The sequence below is a fragment of the Physella acuta genome, unplaced genomic scaffold (genome assembly GCF_028476545.2).
Source record: "Physella acuta isolate Inbredline_101_S28 unplaced genomic scaffold, ASM2847654v3 ptg001651l, whole genome shotgun sequence".
In the NCBI taxonomy this organism is placed as follows: Eukaryota; Metazoa; Mollusca; class Gastropoda; family Physidae; genus Physella; species Physella acuta.
In genome coordinates, this window is record NW_026733165.1 from 56698 (window position 1) to 74741 (window position 18044).

An 18044-nucleotide genomic window follows, 5' to 3' on the forward strand; every position below is an offset into this window, starting at 1 on the left:
CAAAAGCCTTGCACAAAAGTTTAAAAATCGAATTTGTTAACCTGTGTGAAAGCTGGAAATTAATATCATTTGACAAAAAAAAAATAAGCATGAGTATGTTCTAATGTCTGTTTAATTTTAACTGAAATTTCATTGAGTTAGCTTTAAAAGAAGATGAATTGGCAGATAAAGTTGGAAGTATATATACGATGTTTTAGAGCAGACAAGAAAAGACTTCATTCTTGTGCGGTGTTTCTTTCAAACTTCTCTCAGGGGAAGGCGGCGGGCACTGGTACAAGTATATATTTTCAATAAAAATCGTTTCATTCGGGGAAGGGGGGGGGGGGGAATGCCCGAAAGAAACACTGCACTTGTTTAATATCCAGACAAAAAAAATGGATACAGAATTTTCAACCACCCCAGTAAGAAAATTATCAATAACATACAGGACCTACACTAGGCCTAACTAACAACTAAAACTGTGTTGTTTACTTGTAAACAAAGCAGGCGCTTCATTTCTTGGATCATATAGTTGTTATAACGCGAGTTCGTCCACACTTCTCCCCAGACGCCCCAGGTCGTGCTGAATGAAAGCCTTAAATGTATGTTAATCACCCTCCGAAAAAAGTATAGTGAGGTAGATTATATCTCTGGAGCCACCGGTTACCTGCACTACGCAGGGGTGCCGGGTGCGGTCATCGAATGTCGTGTCCCTATTGTAGGTGGCTCTTGAAAACTAATTGGGGGGGGGGGGGGGGCAAGGTTATTCCGCCCCTGACATGGGTCGAGCGTCGGGTAGGTCGTAGTGGTTGCTCTTCTGACCAGATCCACGTTTGACGAGGCGATTTGGTGCTGTGTGGAGTGGTGGGTTCAATCGGTTCCTGTCTGACTTTAACGACTTTGTAAACGACTGTTTATAGTTTATATAGCGATTTCAATTTTCATTAACTATGCCTGCATCCAACGCCTCGTCATGTTGTTTATATCAAGGCCTAGGCCTAATCAAGATCATGATTTGATCTACATTTAGTTTAGAAATCTAGATCTAGCAACAAATCTTAGCATACAAAAAATCTGGACAAGCCCTAGATCTACTTTCGATTGCTATGTCGTGGATAATTAAAAAAGCGAAAGTAGAGCAGAACATCATTACATAATTTGTATTACTTGATAATACTTATTTTAAAAGATATTTTATGTTGATAAATGGCTAAAAAGTAAATACATATTCGATCTAATCAATTTTGTGTAAGCGTTATTGTTGTAGCTGTTTAATTTGTAGTGATAACTTGTAAAATATTTGCTAAAAACTAAAAGAAATGAAAAGTTTGTTAAAAAATTAAACAAGGGACAAGCTGTGACCCTGAGTCAGTGAGTGACTGAGGAGATCATAAATAAATAATAAATACTATCCAGTATTCAGTAAATATTCTAGAATCTAGATCTAGATTCACAAAAAAAAAAAATATTGAAAATGTGACCCGTGACTTACTGACTACACTACTCTACTTAGTACTTGAGTCTACTGGTTGTGTCATGTGTGAATGTGACCAGGAGAATAGAATGACATGAGTACTGAGTAGATCATGTTAAAGTTAAATGAATCATAATCTACTCTATTCTAATGAAATGATGATACTCCTCTAATGATCTAATTCTAATCAATCTCTATAGTTATAGTTATAGTTTCTCTAGATTCTAGACCTAGGGCAGGGTAATCTAGAATCTAGACTAAAGTAAAGGTATTGATTGACTCAATTATCTCAATACTATTGAGATTTAAACTTTTAAAAATTAAACTAAGTAATTATTTTGAATTGTTGCATAAAATGTGTCATTAAAATAAATACAAATAGATAGGCCTACTCATGGTTTTCTTTCAGTTTCTCAATTTTGTCAACCTGATTTAAGTGATTATTAGTAAAGCTTTGTGAAAACCGACTGCTTTAATTTCATTTTTTCACTTTTACTAGCATTAATCAATTATAACAGACCACACCACTATCTTACAAAACCAATATTTCCCTCACAATTACAGTGGCTTAAAAAGGGTAAAAAAATTCAAACTACAACTTTTTTTTTCAGTTTTACATTGACATCATAAAAACAGCAACACTCTTTAAAGCAAAGTTAACATCAAAAGTGGGTCCTCTTTATTGAAAGGAAAAATGGCAGAGGGGGGGAAGAAAGGTAAGTTCATAATAAGTATATTTCTTTGTTTTACTTTTATACCCACCCATAATCGTATCATATTATCTTGTGGTGTTAGCTAGTAGGAATCAACCCTAATCTTGTAGTTTGGCAAGCCTAACAGTCAGGTTAATCATCTGGTTAGTTCATAAATTTGATTTATCCCCGTGTGGCTAATTGATAAGAATTCTGTTATAATTCTGAAGATGTGGTCAATTCTTCAAATTTACACGTTTTGAAGACAATGAGTTCACTTGCTCTGATAGGTCCCTGACTTTAGCCCGGGAAAGCAAAAGTAGTAGGGTATTGTGCTCAGAGTTTCTTCCAGGCATCTCTTCGGGGGGGGGGGGGGGGGGGGGGTTTGGCCCCCCCCCCCTGAGAAAAAAGTCTGGAAGAAACACTGATTGTGCTGACTATGTTATCACTACTTGACGTACTTTGGTCAGACAAAACAGATTAACTCTACTTCATCTACCATATGGGCTGTCTTGTTTGAAAGGGTACTTTTACATTTTAATATAAGTGTTTTATTTTTTTCAGATGTTGACAATTCTTTATGCCAAGAACCAAAGGCTCCTTTTAGAATTGCAGAAGGGGAAGACTTGCAGGAACAAGAGAATGAACTGTTTGCCTTGGAGGCAATCTATGAAACGGAAGATTTAGAAATCTGCAAACATGACAATGCTAGTGGTCATCCTCCAGGTATAATGTCGCAATTTTAAAATTTATCAGTTTGTCTTCTTACAAAAAAATATTGTACATATTTTATTCTTGCATCTTCAGTTCAGCTTGTATTGTTATGTTATAATGCTAATTTACATTAAAAAACTATGATTAATGTATTTAATAAACATTATGTTTCAGTTCTGTCTAATGAACTGCATTTTTCCCTTTTTCCCGTCTAGGAGGTATATTTAACATTCCTATTAAAACTCCAGAAGATTTTTATGTAAAAGTCACCAAAGATCTCCATCAGATAAAGCTTATGGCATTTTGTAAGTAGGAAATTTTACACTATTGATAAAAAATGTGTCTAGCAGATTGGACGCTTGCTAACCTGAAAGTGAGTTTAGTCTGGTGTGTTGACAATAAGTCATCCTCTGTGCAAACTGTCCCTCAGGCCTAGTAAAAACTGCTGGAAACAGAAGAGCTACACTGCTAGCTGTACAGGTACAGGTTGATTCTACATCATATTGTGGTCCATCTGGCTTAAGAGCAGTTAGAGCACTTGATTCCAAAACTCAAGTTTGATTCCAGGGCTTGAGTTTGCAGGACCTTCTTTAGTCAGTGCAGCTCTGATAGGATTTCCTGACTGAAGTCAGGTGAAGAATTGTGCCATGGTTATAGTCAGAATGTCACTGTTGAGTGATAGAGCAATTGATGCTAACTCTAAAGTCTCAAGTTTGGTTCTGGGGCTTGAGTTTGTAGGACCTCTCCCCCTCCACTCAGCTTTGATAGGATTTCCTGCCTCAAAGCGGGGAAAGTAAAGGCAGCTGTGAATAGTAACACCATCAATCCCTTCATATGCCCATGGTAAAGAAACAGATAAACTCTACTTCATCTACTCTAAAAGGGCACTATACTCATACCTTCAATCATAGTAGTATGCAATTTTTTAAGTAAAAATCTCAAAATGTAGCACGTGTGAAGTTGATAGTGACAGCTATTTTTCCATTCATGGATTAAAAATAGATAAAATACTAGTCACAAATGTATTACAGTATAAAACAAATTATTACACATTTTTTTGTCATGTATGATTTTTTGTGGTTTTACCCCTATCAATGTAATTTTAAATTCTTTGTTATGTATTGGAGATTACAGACAACCAGAAATAAAAATTTGCCTTACCAATCACCAGCTGCTGTCAGAGGGCGTGGCTGGAAAGAAAAAATCAACCAGCGCGCGGCCCAGCGGAAGAAAGAAAATGAGAATTGTGAATCCTCTGAGAGTCCAGCCAAACCAGGATCACAACCGCAGCCTCTGTACCTGGTTAAAAGGCTCCCACCAATCACACTCAACTTTTCGTTTCCACATGACTACCCCTCGGTCAGCCCTCCAAACTTTACTCTCTCCTGCTGTTGGCTGGAGAAAAAAAATGTAAGTCTCAATTAAATAAGTTTTTTTTACTATAGTTTTGTTTGGTTACTGATATTAGTGTGTGTTCTGTTAAACAAATTCTGACTACTTGATAAATACTTAGGTATAACACCATAATAATAATAACTATATCACTCAGACATTATTTAAATCCCTTGATTTTTTTTCTGTGATGTGTGATAAAAAGAAACTCATTTCAGAATTTTTAAAATAAAATAAAAATCTACAACTTTGTTTCCAGTTTATTTTTAAATTGAAAGCCTAGCTAGAAATCTGTTGTTTCAGCAATACAAATTTAGTTAAGCTTCTATTCTATGCCAAATTACTTTAAAACATTGAATTAAGAATTTCTGTTGGTAATTTGGGTCTAAAGGTTTATCAGGACATGAATTTAAATATATGAGTCTTATAATAAGTAAACTAAAGTACCTTGGTAGTCACCACTGGGTAGCTGAAGTAGAACTGATCTATTTTTGATTGTATAGTTATCACTATTTTTTATATTTTCTTACAATTTAACTCTTATTAGTGTTGTTATCTTTGAAATAAAGTTTTGTTTTTGTGCAATGTTCAAAATTTAAAGTATGAAAAATATTTTTTTCAACTAGTTAACCAAGCTGTGTGAGAAATTAGATGAAATTTGGACAAGATATGCAGGCTCACCCATAATATCTGTCTGGCATGATTTCTTGTATCACGAAGTCATTCAGTTTCTAGGTACCAATTTTTTCATAGTTATGTTTTAGTAGGTAGCTTACTGAAATATTTGTTATACCTTTTATGTATTTTTGCCATTAAAGCTAATTCACCCTTGAAAAGTATTTATTGGCTATACACAACGGCAGTAAGAAAATGTAACTTCATTTTTATTATTATTTTTTTTTATAAAAAGAAAAATAACAGCCTAGTAATAGTTATAATTTTGAGTAGCGTTTCTTTTATATAACATGCTACATTGATTGCTTTTTTTTCTAAATAACTTTTAGAAATAAAATCCCCGTATGATCTTGGTCGAGTTCTAGTCCATCTTTTTACACATCCTCCTGGGTATGAAAAGAAAAACTACAGCTTTATGGCGCCCAGGCCTTTTGACTGGAGAGGTGTTCAGACATTTGGCAATATTGATGAAGTTTTACCAGCGGTGAGTTAGCAGCATTTAGTCAGGTTTTTCTTACAATTCTTTGATGTTTTCTTGTTACTATATGACAATCAGAGGATTTACCATGTTAACCATCAGAAAGTTGTGTAAAAGTTTATTGTTTGATTATATTCCAGGTTCTAGATTTTAAACTTTAATACCTGTGATGTTTACATCAGAAGATAGTTTAGAAGCTTATTTCTTGTTTTGTTATATTCCAGGTTCTAGATTTTAACCTTACATCCTGTGATGTTTACATCAGAAGGTTGCTTAGAAGCTTATTTCTTGTTTTGTTATATTCCAGGTTCTAGATTTTAACCTTACCACCTGTAATGTTTACATCAGAAGGTTTTTTAGAAGCTTATTTCTTGCTTTGTTATATTCCAGGTTCTAGATTTTAACCTTACCACCTGTGATGTTTGCATGGAGGAGAAACCTGGCCACCAGTTTTTAAGACTGGTGAACTGCACAGAGCACAGGACGTGTAAGCTGTGTACACAGGGCTGGCTGGAAGCCATGATTAAAGATGGCGCTGTCAGCGACCTGCGCTGTCCTGGGTACAAGTGTGAGAAATCCATTTTACCTACTGAGGTTAGTGCTGATATCCATTTTACCTACTGAGGTTAGTGCTGATATCTATTTAATTTAGTGAGGTTAGTGCTGATATCTATTTTACCTGCTGAGGTTAGTGCTAATATATATTTTACCTACTGAGGTTAGTGCTAATATATATTTTACCTACTGAGGTTAGTGCTAATATATATTTTACCTACTGAGGTTAGTGCTAATATATATTTTACCTACTGAGGTTAGTGCTAATATCTATTTAATTTAGTGAGGTTAGTGCTGATATCCATTTTACCTACTGAGGTTAGGGCTAATATCTATTTTACCTACTGAGGTTAGTGAAAAATTTCTTTTACATGTGATATTCCTGCAAATAGAAGAATTGTTTTAAAAAAGGTTTTAGGAAATTTTAATTTTTAAATATTCAAGCCTTGTAATTGGCTTATGATTCTTGCCATGAGGTAGGAGGATTTAATATATTCCACAAAATGTCTATCTGTGCATGAATGAAAAATAGTGATTGTGTATCACCCTATTGTGTTGAGTACTACAGATTCTCTATGTTTATGTTTGGTATATGACATTAATGAAAATTCAGTCTTTACACCAATGTCAGGGCAGCTCATATGACACTGTTTGGTTAGTTGTGTGGTTGTAACCTGGGTCAATATTAGTAACCCAAGTTTTATAATCCATACGCACCACTGTGTGAACTAAAATAGTTTCTATTTTCAGGTGGCAGCTGTTGTTTCTAAAGAGCTGTACGAGCGCTATGAGAAACTCTTGCTGAAAACAGCTTTTGACATCATGCCAGATGTGATGATTTGCCCCCGGACGTTTTGTCAGTTTCCTGTGGTCATTGAGGACAATTTAGGCCTGTGTCCCAACTGTAAACATGCATTTTGTGGTCGGTGTCAAAACACGTATCATGGTCACTCACCTTGCAAGCTTAAGTCAGGTTGGTCAAGCTGTAGTCTGTTACGTCAGGTTGGTCAGTTTGTAGTCTGATGTTGAGTCAGGTTGTAGTCTGATGTTGAGTGAGGTTGTAGTCTGATGATGAGTCAGGTTGTAGTCTGATGTTGAGTCTGGTTGTTAAGGTTTGGTACTTTATGAAAACTGACTAGGTGTAATGAACTTTTTTAAAAAGCAATTCTACCCTCACGCTGGCTATATTACTACAATAAATTTAATTATGACCCTAGTCTTTAGCAAATCAAACATAAAAATAAAAACTTTGATACTGTACAATGATGTATTTTCCTGCCAGATTTCTTAGAAAATATATATTTCAATTTTCTTTATTCAGTTTAATTAACGTTATGGTTTTCATAAATAGTGTTAGTAAAATGATAAAATATGAACAAAATCTAAAAAAAAATATTTTGTGTTTTGTAAACAGAAATGTTTGCCCTGAATGTTAAATATTTGTGAACAGAAATGTTTGCCCTGCTGGTTAACGAGTACGAGTCGAGCACAGCAGAGAGAAGGCAAGAGCTAGAGATGAGGTATGGGAAGATGGTCATCCAGCGTGCCTTGGAGGAAACCAAGTCCAACAAATGGCTCGAGACAAACAGCAAGCAGTGTCCTTGTTGCAGCACTTTCATACAGGTAGGCTTGTTCTGCTGGCAGGTGTAGTATGCACGCAGGTATTTGAAAATATAGGCAAATTCTACAGGTCGTGCATGCTGCAGTCAGATGTGGTATGCAGTTTGAGGTTCTGTACAGGATGAAATATTTCAGTGTGCTTGTACAGGCCAAAATTTTAGTAGACTCCGAATTTTAGAGATAAGTGTCTAGCTCTCATTTTTAAATTAACATTGGTTAGAAAATAATTTAGCAAAAATGTCTGTTGTAAACTTTTGGATTTAAAAAAAACAACAGAACAGTTAATTACTAAAACAAGGATTTTTTAATGGAAGAAGTTTTAACCCCTACTAGCAATTTTAAATTGTTTTCCATTCTAACATCTTTCTCAAGACCAATGTGGTATATCCATATATCACAGACATTAAAAGCAAATGATTAAAGTATATTTTATTTGGCTTAATGTTATGTACAAAGTGTGAACGTTGCATGCCTATTTGTTTGTTTTAACATGTTAAATATTTTATTTGTTACTAACATACTAAAAGATGACTACATAAAAAATTTGTAATCTCTTTACCATGCATGAGTTCACTTGAACTTATTGGTTTTCTCTTAAGCCAATAATGTTTAAAAGGTAAGATAAGATACCTACACCTGGATGGTTAAATTCTCATTATTGAAGTAGATAGAATTAGGTGATAGCCCTTCAATGGTGTAAATAATATCACATTGACAAGTGCTTTCTTTTAATACATGAATTGAATTTAATGAATAAATCAAATACATGATTTAAAAAATTTCCAACATCAAATTTATTTTAAAAATAAATATCTAAAAAATTATAGAAGTGATTGAACAAAGGAAAAATTTAATTAATAAGTTGTTTCATGTTTCTTCACTTTTGTTTTCTGTTTTTGGGTTTAAAAAACCCCCCAGACAAATCAGTTAAATTCAATAGAGGTAAGTCTAAATGATCAGAGTGTTAATCGCTTGAAGCCCAAGATAACCTCCACTGTGAAATGTTTTACCTGACTGTGTTGTTGGTGCACCGCAGAAAAAAGACGGATGCAACAAGATGGTGTGTTCCAACTGCCGTGCCTTCTTCTGTTGGCTGTGCCAACAAGAGCTGTCCAAGGCCAACCCTTACGCCCACTACCAGCACCCAACCTCAGCTTGCTCCAACAGACTCTTTGAGGGGGTGGAGATCCACGATGAGATTCTGGAGTTTCTTGATGAACTTGATTCTAGTGAGGATGAAGACGATGATGATGAAGATGAAGTGGATGTTGATCGTTTGTAGCACCAAGGGTCAAAATGTAAGTGGGTTGAATCATCCTAGCTGGTGTGTAGGCTCCATAACATCCTCAACTGATTCACCTCCATCAAGTCATTCATTTCTTATACTGGATCATGTTTTCCTTACACTGGATAATTTCTTCTCTTGTTGGATAATTTATTTATTATACTGGATCCATGATTTATTATACTGGATCCATGATTTATCATACTGGATCCATGATTTATCATACTGGATCCATGATTTATCATACTGGATCCATGATTTATCATACTGGATCCATGATTTATTATGCTGGATCCATGATTTATCATACTGGATCCATGATTTATCATGCTGGATCAATTATTTCTTATACTGGATCATTTTAATCTCATGCTATATTATTTGCCATTCTGGATCTGTTTTTCATTGTGCTTAAGCATGTATTTTTCATTTTTTTGTTTGCTTTCAAACATATCATTTTGCTTTTTATTTTGAGTTTTGTTTTAAAATTGTTAAAAGTTTCTTTGAAGTATTAGCTTAAATAAATAAATGAGGTGGTGATGTTAGTGTCCTTATTATCAATCGATGTCATTATTATTGTGTATTTTTTTTGGGCAATGGCTTTTTAATTCTATATTATTCTATATTATTTATTGTTTGTACTTTTCTGGATTCGTTTTCCGTTTGACTGTGAAAGTTTTTACTTTCCTTGTGTGTTCTCTATGGTTATAGCGTTCCCAACAGATAATGATAGAATAGTGAAACTATTATTTAACTTAACGTTATAATAATATGAACTACCCTTGCTCATCAAGTCAAAAAATGGTAATGAAATTTTATTCGATGGAAGTCAAAAACATTAAATTTGAAACAAATTTACTTTTAAGCTGTAAAATAATCTTTTTTTTTCTCTTTATTTAGAAATTTGAAGGATGCAATCGTATGCAATGTTTCACCTGTGGTCAGAGCTTCTGCTACCTTTGTGGTGTGTTGTTGTCGAAGAAAGATCCTTATAGCCATTTCTCTGATGAAACAAAGCAGTGTGCTGGCAGGCTCTTTGAAGGCACCAACACAGAAATTTTTAACATACTGAATTACCTGCAAGAAGTTGAGGATGGAATGTTTGAAGATGCTGCTGTGTAAATCTTGTCAATTATTCAAACAGTTATTTTTTTTTTTACCAATGTTGCAACTTCTAGGGTTTTTGTCAATATACCCAAATACAAGTCAAGGGTATGTTTTGTTGAGACATCTTATTTCAATTTAGTTGCATAATCACTAAAATACTTTGATTATTAGGATCTCTGTTATTTTAATTAATTTGCAGAATTTGATGCATTTTGATGCCATAAATATAAAATAATGAAAACATTTAATCTTGATGAACTATTAACATCATAAAAATTGAATAAAACTTGTCTCCCCCTCATGGCTTAGTGGATCATTGTGTATCGAAGTTTGTCTGGAGTTAACTTCTATACAATTTGCATGTTGAAATTTTGGTGTTCAAAACTTTGTTCAAGTTGACTAAGCAAAAGAAGGTTAATTAATGTATTGTTAAAGAGATAATTTTTGTTTTGTTGTTGTTATCATATTCTATTTCAATTATATATTCTTATAATCTTTTTTATACTACGTACAACTCTAAGAGTCTTATTAAATACAGAGCACACTATGGTGCAACAAAACATTTTTAAATAAACTGGAAAAGCTCAGAAGCTATTTAAAAAAATGCATTTTTTACAATAGAAGATAGAAAACAATTTTAATACTTTACACTACTTTTTTTTATTATGGGAGATGTGATATACATGTGTTATAAACTGTGACCTAATAGTGACTTGTTAAGTAACCTACCTCTCTGGTAAGCTAATAATTAATTGTCTTTAACACAAGGTACCTAAGTTGAAATAAAGCAAAATGTGATTACAGAATTTTTTTTTGTACGCTTATTTTTGGTATTTTTTATGCAGCGGTGAACAGAAAAATAAATTCTGGCACAAATGATTTTTTTTCCTCTCAAATTTATAACATTTTTTTCCTTTAAATTTTTAATCTAATATTTTTAAAGCAAAAATAAATAAATCAAGAATTTTGTTAAATAATTTTTATTTTTTTTGCCTTGTTCCTGTACTGTAGCATTAGGCTACTGTTTTCTGTTTGTTATTTATTTATAGCATTTGAATAAAGTATGAAATTATGGAATGTCTATCCTACTAGAATAATAAAAACTAATTTATTCTTAATTGTTTTTTTTTTTAAAATTGCCTCAACCTAGATACAAGCCACCATAGTTGCTTCTATACTTCTAAGTACACATCCACAAGCCATTATTCCATAAATTTTTTAAGTCAGCTTCAGTTTTATGTTATCTGAGAATAATCTTGGATAGTGTCATTTTCCACTTTGATGGCTTCATTTATCTTTGGGTCAGAAATATATGTAAAAAATAAAACCATCAATAATATGCAAATAAAATTATCAATGATATGTTTATCATAAGGGTTCAAACTCTAGCCACAACATCCCTACAACACAGCTCTAACAGTTTAGAACTTAGTGGTGCATGTGGCATATGAAGTAGAGTTCACCTGTTTCTTTGACCTCGGAATATGAAGTGATAATGTGGTCGGTACTTTAATTATACCAGTCAAGTACCCATCAGAACTGGGTAAACCCAGCGATGTCCTAATGACTTGAGCCCAGGATCCAAACTCAAGGTTTAGCAGTTATATTTAACTTTTAAGCTGTTCCTGCAAGTTTTAAAGAGATAGATGAGTAGCTAGATAACATGCTGCAATGCCATTTTCAGCTCAAATCTGAGCACTTCCTGCAGTCTTTATGGCAAATCTGTTAAGAAAATCTAAATTTTATATGTAGGAGAGCTAGGGTAAGAAAGCAAATCTTGGATGAAAATTAAGGGGGTCAGTGTGGTCAAGCTCATGGTTGCTAAACCGAACAAAGTCTCGAGTACAAATTCTCAAGCAGATGAGGCTCGTTAGCTGGGGACAGCCACTCTTCTAGGAGAGACAACTCCACAATCAAACAACTTCTGCCTTGTAGTTTGTTCTTGGTTGGACAAAGGCTGGAAGCAAATCCAAAAAGAAAAGCAGGCTGAAATATAAGTCAATGCCCTCAATGGCGCATAAACAGTTGACACGTATACTTGTGCTGGAGGGGGATCCCTTCCAACACTAAAATTAAGAACAAAGAAGAAGGAATGAAAATTAGTTTGGTTATGTGTGTATATTTTAAAACAATAAAATTGTATGACTAAAAAGAATTGTGAATCAAATGAACGCAAATACTTAATCTATAATAGCTTGGGAAAAGTAGCACCGATTGATTCTTTAAAAATTTATTAAGCACCCAATTAAGTAAAACTGGCTGTCATATTGCATTGTAATTGGGCCTTGAACCCCGTGCCAAGTTTAAAACAAATCAGTTCGGAAGAAGTAGTCAAAATTTTGCTCAGCAGTTTCCACCCATGATGGATGGACAAAGAGAGAAGAAGCAAGCTAAATAAAGGCTTGTACTAATGTCACCAGTCATGCTCTGTTTTACAGAAAAAAATAATAGTTTTAACTTGAACTGGGCAGATCTTCTTGGGTGAACTTCAGATATCTTAAAGGCCATAAACCAGTCAAATTAAAGATCACGAGGTTAAATAAATTAGTAGCTGAATGTTAGCCAGTGGATCTGACATATATTTCAAAATTGAAGAATTTAAAAAAATAAAGTATCAGCCCAAAATTAGCTGAGTTTTATTTTACTTTTAATTATTTTAAATCATAGAACATACAATAAGTTACTGCAATGTGTAGTATCTGATTGGTTATTTAAAAAAAACCCATCTAATAAAAAAGTTTCTTATAAAGAAAAAAAAACATGAATGAGTGCTTTTGATTCATAGTTGGTAGCCTGTAATTGGGTATTGACTATCCCTTTATTAGCAAAGCTTCATCAACTCTTACTGGCATATCTGTGTACAGCTAGGGACTAGAAGTAGAAGAATGTATTTTAACAAATATGCTCTCTACAAATTTCATTCAATTCCATTCCATATAGGAACCAGCCTGTTGTATCAGGTTCCTTATACTTACAACACCAATGCCATCTCAATCAATAGAAGAAACAAAATAAAAATACCTCTGATCATTAAAATCAAATTTTTTTTTTATTACAAAAAAATGCATCTAACAATTGAAAGTCAACAAAATTATTAAATCCAGTGCTGAAAGCAACAAATGAAAATATTTCAATACAGTTTTGGTAGGGATTAACTTAATTATTTTATCTGATCCCTTTATTAGGCCTGTAATTGACCAAGAAATGACAACCAATTGGTTAGGGGTTTTAGTAGACCTCAACATATAATAAACCAGCCCCCCCTGCAATCAGGTAATCAAAAGTAATTATCTATAATGTGGAGACTGGTTGTTCCATATTTAGTACCATATTTAGTAAAGTCAAACAACCTTCACTGTAAAAGAGCTACAGTGATCTAAATACGTCTATAGTAGCAAGCTCAATGTCTGGGTAGAAATATGGCTGAAAAATTTTCTAACTTTCAGTCAAACACAATTTTTAATGGCATGTTTGGCCAGAGCTTTGGCTGGAATTTGTCTGAGATTCTGTCAAACATCATCTGAAGGGCCGTCTCCATACCATGAATCATGGGGGCCCCTGCTCCGTAGATCTCCTTCATCTCATGTGATCTTCTGGCACCAGGACGTTCTATTGGCGCCTTCACACTACGACTGCTCATGCCCTTTTTGGCTGAAATAAATTTGTTTACAACATTCACATCAAACACAGCAGCAAACAAAAGCATGGAAAGATACAAATATGTTTAAATCGATACAGCAATTGCGCTGAATAGGACGCCAAGAGAGAAAAATGACAAGAAAGGCTAAGGAAGAGGGGGAGATGCTTAGCAGAAAAACAACAATAAGAGGTGGACAATCTTGGGGGACTACAAAGAAAGTTGACAGACAGGCAGAAGTTGACAGAAATTTTTGTAACTCTTCCAAGTCGCCTGGACGGAGTGGTCTAGCGGTAGAAAGCTGGACTGCTAACCCGTAAGTCTCAAGCTCGAATCCGGGTTCAAGTAAGTAGACCGTCCCTGAGTCCACCCAACTCTGATGGGTACCTAACTCACGTTAGGGAAAGTAAAGGCGGCTGGGCATAGTGCTGACCACACTAACTCTTCATATGCCGAGGTCACAGAAACAAGTGAACTCTACTTCACTTGCCCCATAGACCGTCAGGTTTGAACGGGAAACTTTACTTACTTTACCATGTGTCCTGGGCACAAATGTAATAGGATGATGTTTAATTGACTAACGAGAATAACCAGCATAACTATTCAGAACTAACTTACAAAGCAAACTACATTATCCATACAGTAATAATTTATTTTACTTTCATTCTTGCTTTTTACACATTTTGAATCACTAAAGGTAAAAGAATGATTTCATTACATTCTTATTGATACAGGATAGTATTATGAAAAAAAGCAGGATAAGGCAAAAATAGCAAAAAACAAAACCACTTACTTTCTTCAATGTTAATTCTTTCTTCTATTTCCTTTCCAGATTCATCTAGTTTGGCATTATCTGTGAATAAGAATTGGCTCTATGTTAATGATAATTAAAAAACAGAACTCCTTTATAATTACACTTGTTTAGGTTAATGGTGAGCTGGACTTTAATGCAATAGAAAACCTTTCAAACAAGTTCATTATTTACGACAACAAAAGTTCACCTCTTTCAATTTTGTGTTTCAAGGACGTAGCAAAGAACTGAACCATCTCATCTGTGATTTCCATCTCCAGTTCTTCCTCTTCTGCCTCGTCACTCTTGACTGCCCTGCTTGTTGATGACGAGCCCCCAGAATCTGTCTTAGTTACCTCATCTGATTCTGCAGCTGATATGGAAAGGCTGCCAGATTCTAGTGAATCTTGACGAGACTTTGCTCTTGCCATTCGTCTCTTTCTATAAAAATAGATTAGAATGTTTGTTAGAAAAAGTATTATTATTCTCAGAGATTTAGAACACCAATTTTCCAGGGAGTCATCTCTTAAACAACAATCACATACAACTAAACATGTTAATATTTCCACATGAAAAAAAGATGAAAGATCCTTAAAATGGTTAATCAGTTACCATTTCCTCAATAATACTTTTCATTTACATTTTCTTGAAGAGCTTTACAATTTTAATTTTAAAAAAAATTAATCACCTGGCACGTTTTATTCGTCTGTTTTTCTTAGAGCCATGGGGCTGTGACTTCCTGTGTAAACTTGGGTGACCATAATGCTGTGAAAAAGCCCACTGTGAACCCCCTAACCCTTGTAAGGTTTTGACAGCATGGACATGCTGTCTGTACCAGTCCATGACAAAGTTATAATGAGTCCAATAGTGATCAAAGCACCTCGCCTTAAACCACGCTGAGCCAGTCATGTCAGGGTGGTAAGGGCGCTGGACATCAGTGTCATCTGTTTCATCGGATTCAATATCACTTTTATTTTCTATGATTTCATCTGCATTTGGTTTTGAGGAATTGTTTTTGTTTTCTTGTATGCTACTAGTGTCTGAGTAGTCGGTACTAAGTTTGTTGTCTACATCATCAAAACCTAAATTGTCCTTACAGAGTGAAGAAAGATTGTTCCAAGCATGAGGAATAAAGTATTCTAGTGTGGGGAATTGCTTTCTCCTTTTTTTAGATTCTGGATCAACAGAACCCAGTGGTAATGGGTTTGATCCATATGGAAAAAGAGGTGCTTCATTGGTCCGAGATGGAATTGAACTAGAAAAGACAAAATTTGGATCCGTTGTTGCTACCGGTGTTATGGCTTCATAGCCATCAACCACTGCATCATGAGAAGACATATCTTGTCCTGTATTGACAGATGTCTTTTTAATTTTACCTATTTTATCCATTCTGTCTAAATGTCTTTTTTTCTTAGGACTTGGTGCTACCTTCTCTGTGTTTGAAATAGAAATGTTAATTAATCCAGGTGTTAGTTTGTCATCTGTGTCTGTACTACTCAGAAGAGATGATGTTACGTTTGAAACAGATTCTGTTGTGTCAGACTCTGAATCAGCAGATGTATCTTCTTCTGTCACAGAGGTCATTGAACTAGTTTGTCCCTTTTCCGCCATCATGATTTCTTATCTGATTAAAGAAGTAATTCATACATACAATAATTAGGATCAATAATAATAAGTGTAATAACTTATATTTAAGTAATTAAAAAATGTGGGCTAGCTAAAGAAATGTAATCTATTTAAAATTTAACATATCGGGTAGCCTACTAGAAACAAGTACTTGTTACTCCTGTTAGGTATTAGGTACTCTTGTTCCTTGGGAAGGCCAATTGAATTGTTTTTTTGCATGAAATTTTACCTCAACTTCTTGAGTAAGTTATAGTGCTGAACTTATAGGCCTATGGCCTGGCCTATAGAGTAGAAGACTCTATAATTGGTAAAATCACGATATAGCGTCGGTTATTATTCCGGAACTGTACAGCAGTAAAAAACAGTAAAACCATGGCGTAGTCTGTCGAGCCGTTCCGGAAACCACCGGAAATACTGTAAACCATCATTTATTTGCCGCCATATTATTTTTAATACATAATGTTTAAAAATGTGCAAGGATTGATTTTAGTTGCATTTTAAATACTGTTTTGCTAATTATTTTGTATTTCTAATTATTTTAAGTGTATGTGCTAATTATTGCTGCTACTAAACATTATTCTAGTTATTCTTACTACTTTTAACTTTTAATCGTCTTATTTTACTAACAGAACAAGAGCTGGTTGTCGCAAATCTTCTGCAGGTTTTTTCTGTTTCTTAAAAAAAAATAATTAATTACTACACTCGAGTTTATTAATAATATTTAGATTTTCTATCTGTTATTAATTTTCTGTCAATTAAACTGTAAATTAAGCTAAAACATTAATTTAATGCACTTGACTTTATTTTTATTTCACCGGTCAAATAAACTATGGTTTACAGTAACGAATGTTACCGAAACTCAACGAACATTACCCAATAATTTCCGACGCTATATCGTGATTTTACCCTATAATTTACTCTAGATCTATATATTAGTATATAGGCCTATATAATAAAATATAGGCCTATAGGGGGATAGGCCTATAAGTAAGTATTAGTTAATAGTAAGTAAGTAAGTAGTACTTTTGCTATAGAATAGATCTGATTTTTTTTTTTATTAAAACTACCCACGACCCTGTCGTACATCATTGTAGTTACTAGTTAGGGATATTAGATTTAGATTCTAGTTGGCATATCATTAAAACACAATTTCCCATCTAAATCCCTCAGGAAAGCGAAATCCCCAACGTCCAACACAAGTTCAGCAACAGCAACACTGGCCAACAAGGCAACAACATCATCTGTCACACTCACAGCTTCTTCTCAATCTTCTGAGCTTATTTATAATATTCCATGGTATTAATCTGCAAATTTACCTTTGGGTTTACTAAATCTAGTAATCTAGTTGTTTACGTATTTAATTTTAAGATATAGAAGTCTAAATAAAGAAAATATATGAGTTCTCTCTAGATCTACAATTTTAATTTATACACGACTTCGAACTTTCATTTCACGTTTAATAAAATTTGTAAACATCCGAGTTATCGGTCGCACTATCTCCCAGAAACATTCAACATGTACCAAATACTTGAATACAAGATCAGCTAGCTCTAGATTGTAAATATTATATAAAATAAGCAGACGCTGAAAATAAAGTGACTAAGTCTGTATTGAATTTTATGGATGTAAGTTTTATTATGATTTAGATCTATAATCAAAGGCTTAGCCGTAACTGGTTTATTAGTCCTCACTATTTAGTACTATTTAGTATTTACTACTATTTAGCCAAATGCCAAAGATGTCTTAGTAAGTTTTTAATTTTTTTATCTGGCAACCCATGAAGGTAAAAGTGTTTATGAGATCTACTCAAGTAGGCCCTATAATGTAGATTTTATATTAGTATAAGTATTAATAAATGAAGATAGATCAAGATCTAGTGTTAGTATAGACTGTGTAGTGTATAGTACTATAGAGTACACAACACTATTATTAACCTATTAGTAACTTATTACATTAGATCTGCTACTTTCTGCTAGTTTATTAGTACATAAAAGTTAAAAGTACTACTAATTAATTATTA

The 18044-nt window shown here is 33.9% G+C and overlaps 2 protein-coding genes across 4 annotated transcripts; one reads left to right on the forward strand and one right to left on the reverse strand.

The window, feature by feature from the left end:
* Nucleotides 1-1084: 1084 nt before the first annotated feature.
* LOC131929575 (E3 ubiquitin-protein ligase RNF14) lies at nucleotides 1085-11077 on the forward strand. 3 transcript variants are annotated; one of them, XM_059285851.1, is made up of 12 exons: nucleotides 1085-1227; nucleotides 2065-2169; nucleotides 2710-2871; nucleotides 3075-3164; nucleotides 4031-4269; nucleotides 4878-4986; nucleotides 5256-5410; nucleotides 5795-5998; nucleotides 6710-6932; nucleotides 7410-7582; nucleotides 8616-8877; nucleotides 9765-11077. In XM_059285851.1, exons 2-11 carry the CDS (start codon nucleotides 2148-2150, stop codon nucleotides 8859-8861), a joined length of 1623 nt encoding a protein of 540 aa, XP_059141834.1. In that variant the 5' UTR covers nucleotides 1085-1227; nucleotides 2065-2147; the 3' UTR covers nucleotides 8862-8877; nucleotides 9765-11077. The 3 variants fall into 3 exon arrangements, with proteins under 3 accessions (XP_059141834.1, XP_059141833.1, XP_059141835.1); XM_059285850.1 differs by having other exon boundaries at nucleotides 1085-1196; XM_059285852.1 differs by lacking the exon at nucleotides 1085-1227 and adding an exon at nucleotides 1691-1721.
* A 1686-nt stretch (nucleotides 11078-12763) lies between these two features.
* Nucleotides 12764-17558, reverse strand: LOC131929568 (uncharacterized). The gene is made up of 5 exons (XM_059285836.1): nucleotides 17441-17558; nucleotides 15087-16022; nucleotides 14610-14839; nucleotides 14402-14461; nucleotides 12764-13622 (listed from the first exon to the last, which is right to left on the reverse strand). The coding sequence occupies exons 2-5, from the start codon at nucleotides 16010-16012 to the stop codon at nucleotides 13414-13416; spliced, it is 1425 nt and encodes a 474-aa protein (XP_059141819.1). The 5' UTR covers nucleotides 16013-16022; nucleotides 17441-17558; the 3' UTR covers nucleotides 12764-13413.
* Nucleotides 17559-18044: the final 486 nt, after the last annotated feature.